This window comes from Hipposideros armiger, unplaced genomic scaffold, assembly GCF_001890085.2.
Source record: "Hipposideros armiger isolate ML-2016 unplaced genomic scaffold, ASM189008v1 scaffold_48, whole genome shotgun sequence".
Taxonomy (NCBI): domain Eukaryota; kingdom Metazoa; phylum Chordata; class Mammalia; order Chiroptera; family Hipposideridae; genus Hipposideros; species Hipposideros armiger.
The window spans coordinates 1,261,900-1,265,438 of NW_017731398.1; the positions used below are offsets into that span (position 1 = coordinate 1,261,900).

The following is a 3,539-nucleotide window of genomic DNA, read 5'->3' on the forward strand; positions in this document are numbered from 1 at the left end:
CGGCTGCTCAGCTCGGGCTGCCTATGGCAATTCATGAACTGGTCAGTGAGTAGTATTTGGACAGTGGTCTCACTACGTTGAAAAAAACTAAAATTGGATCCCCACTTCATAAGTTACGCAGGAATAGATCCCTGCATCTCAAGTTACAGCTTTAGGGAAATCTGTGATACCAAGTAAAAACTCATTCATTTATCAAATTTAATTGAGCACCTTCTAAGCATCAGGCACTGTGGGGAGGTTTAGGGGTCATTGTATACTTTGCTACTTTCCCTTGATGAGGATGTTCAAATTGCAACCTGCCCTCATTTTCCAGGGGAGAAACAAGTAAAGACATAGAACCCACAGCTTTTAAGACTTAGACATTCTGGGTGACTAACAGGAAGTTTGAGGCCTGCCAACTAGATAACCAGTTAGAAGGAAATAAACCTGGTTTTTAAAAGTTTTAAGGATTCTTGAGCCTCGTTATTTTCGCTACAAGTTGAATTTTTCAAACTTTCCCTTTGGGTTTCCTTTTCTCATCATTATAGGGAACTGAGTATAAATTGCAAGTTTTTCTTCATTATTTCAGATTTTGAGATCCAGAGTGAAAATGGGGAGAACTCTAATCAAGACATATTTGAGGATGTGGAGTCACATGAGATCTTCTCAGAAATGCCCAAACGGGAAGGCGTTCGGCAGTCTGACTGGGAAAGTGATTCTGAGAGAGACTGTGGCTCCAGGCGTCCCCAGGGGAACACCCCCGGTGAGGACCACAGGGAGGTGCCATCCCAGGGCAGGGAAGTTGGACAGCTTATAGGCCTTCAGGGCACCTACCTGGGTGAAAAGCCCTATGAATGTCCCCAGTGCGGGAAAACTTTCAGTCGGAAATCCCACCTCATCACGCACGAGCGGACCCACACGGGAGAGAAATACTACAAATGCGACGAATGCGGAAAAAGCTTTAGTGATGGTTCAAACTTTAGTAGACATCAAACGACTCACACCGGGGAGAAACCTTATAAATGCAGGGATTGTGGGAAAAGCTTTAGCCGGAGTGCAAACCTCATAACCCACCAGAGGATCCACACGGGTGAGAAACCCTTTCAGTGTGCCGAGTGCGGCAAGAGTTTCAGCAGGAGCCCTAATCTCATTGCTCACCAGCGAACCCACACGGGGGAGAAGCCGTACTCATGCCCAGAGTGTGGCAAGAGCTTTGGCAACCGGTCCAGCCTTAATACTCACCAGGGAATCCACACCGGAGAAAAGCCCTACGAATGCAAAGAATGTGGCGAGAGCTTCAGTTACAACTCCAACCTGATCAGACACCAGAGGATCCACACGGGGGAGAAACCGTACAAATGTCCCGACTGTGGGCAGAGGTTCAGTCAGAGCTCGGCCCTCATCACCCACCGGAGGACGCACACAGGAGAGAAGCCCTACCAGTGCGGCGAGTGTGGGAAGAGCTTCAGCCGCAGCTCCAATCTGGCCACGCACCGCAGAACCCACTTGGTGGAGAAGCCCTACAAGTGCGGCGAGTGTGGGAAGAGCTTCAGCCAGAGCTCCAGCCTGATTGCACACCAGGGCATGCACACGGGCGAGAAGCCGTACGAGTGCCTGACCTGCGGGGAGAGCTTCAGTTGGAGCTCCAACCTCATCAAGCACCAGCGGACCCACACGGGGGAGAAGCCCTACAAGTGCGGGGACTGTGGGAAGGGCTTCAGCCAGCGCTCCCAGCTCGTGGTGCACCAGCGGACCCACACGGGCGAGAAGCCCTACGCGTGCCTCATGTGCGGCAAGAGCTTCAGCCGGGGCTCCATCCTGGTCATGCACCAGAGGGCCCACCTGGGGGACAAGCCCTACAGGTGCCCTGAATGTGGCAAGGGCTTTAGCTGGAATTCAGTTCTCATCATACACCAGCGGATCCACACAGGCGAGAAGCCGTACAGATGCCCCGAGTGTGGCAAAGGCTTCAGCAACAGCTCCAACTTCATCACGCATCAGAGGACGCACATGAGAGAGAAGCTGAGTTGATGTGGCCAAGAGGGAGCGTGAAGGGACGGGCCCAGGAGAGGGAACTGTCGCACTGCCCCCAAGTGGGGACGTCTCATTAGAAAAGCCGTTCTTCCTGAATGGTCTTCTGGGATTTTTGCCAGAATCTCACGCCTGCTCAGCCTCATTCCGAGGATCCCATCACCTTAGTGGTCGGAGTCACACTCCAAGAACAGGGCACAAGAACGGAAGGTTGGAAAGTTGGGTCTTTTTTTTGTTTCACTTCATAGCTTGTCTGGCTCCCTTTCTCCTGACCCTCCGTGCCTCAGTTTCCTCTTTGGTAGGACAGGGGAGTGTTTCTCCATGTGGAACAGAAGACAGCATGGCCCACAGCCCAGCTGAGTCCTCAGAAGAAATACCAGAAATCTATTAAGCTGCCACTTTGTTGGGCTAAAATTCCAGGCTCCCTGCCCATGTCAGAACCGGCTTTTCCTGGCTCTGTGTTCTGGGCTTTGATTTCAGGTCAAGGTGGAGGGGCTCCTCCAATTCTGAGTCATCACATGACGGTCAAGTCCAAAAGTTTTCTTTTTAGCAAGTGTGAGGAACACCGAAACACAAGGAAGTGTGTCTTGGAACCAGAGTCTCAGTAGTCTTTCCTCTGATAAGAGTGGAACAGAGCCTGCCAGGAAAGGCATACACTGAGGAGATGGACACGTCTGCTTTGATCTCTGCTACCTTCCTGTGGTGAATGTGGTATGCCAGGGGATGTACCAGTCCTTGTGGGGCTTCATGTTTTGAGTGTGAAGTGAAGGTGGAGACCCTCAGCTGTCTCGCCCTAGTTGACGGTAGTTTCTGTCTCATCGCAGTAAAAGCTGTCTTACACTCTGCAGGGTGGGCTCATGTCTTTACCCGACAGGCACTCACAGCCCCATAATCATCACTGTAAGCACTTGTCATTTCCTTGTTCTTATGTTTATTCTATACACACAAAGCTAGAATTCTGTCCGATAGCTTTTATATACGGAGAACATTATTTTTAAGGAAGTGTTGGTTATGAGGCTGTCATCTGTCCTCTGGAGAGATCTTGGCTTGAATCGGAGAAGTTGTGCTACAGAGGTTGCCCTTGATTTTAGGGTGCTTCCAGGGCTTTGTTCTTGGGTCCTTGAGCCTTCCAACAGTAGAGATGAGCATGATAGCGGGTGAAGGGGTTTGTTAGGAGAGGAGAGTAGACAAGGTATTTCTGGGAAATGTGAAACCACCGCCTCCTAGGCATGGGGCCAGCGCTCAGAATGGGCCTTGGTTCTTACAGGATGGACGCTCAATGTTGCCTAATAAAGTAGAGTCCCATTGTTTTCCTGAGTCTGTCTTTTTTTTTTTTCATATTTAAATTATTTTTTATTATGAAATACACATTTTTTAGAATTAATTTCAGCTGTACAACACAGTGCAATAGTTATACTTTTTACCCCTCGAAGTGACAACCCCCCTCCCCCAATCCGCCGCCCGACTTCCCAATATCACACATATCTATTACAATTCCCTTGACTCCACTCCCACACTATACTCCACGT

General features: G+C 49.9%; 2 protein-coding genes across 5 annotated transcripts in view; one reads left to right on the forward strand and one right to left on the reverse strand.

Annotated features, from left to right (window-relative positions):
* Positions 1-3,320, forward strand: part of ZSCAN2 (zinc finger and SCAN domain containing 2) — a 16,197-nt gene extending 12,877 nt beyond the window's left edge. For all 4 annotated transcript variants that reach the window (XM_019640125.1, XM_019640124.1, XM_019640126.1 and 1 more), the window contains one exon: positions 569-3,320. In XM_019640125.1, the coding sequence (XP_019495670.1) occupies positions 569-2,010 (1,442 nt within the window). In that variant the 3' untranslated portion in view covers positions 2,011-3,320. The remainder of the gene's footprint in view (positions 1-568) is intronic.
* ZNF774 (zinc finger protein 774) overlaps positions 1-3,539 on the reverse strand; it is a 55,163-nt gene that overhangs the window by 45,264 nt on the left and 6,360 nt on the right. The gene's annotated exons all lie outside the window — the stretch shown is intronic.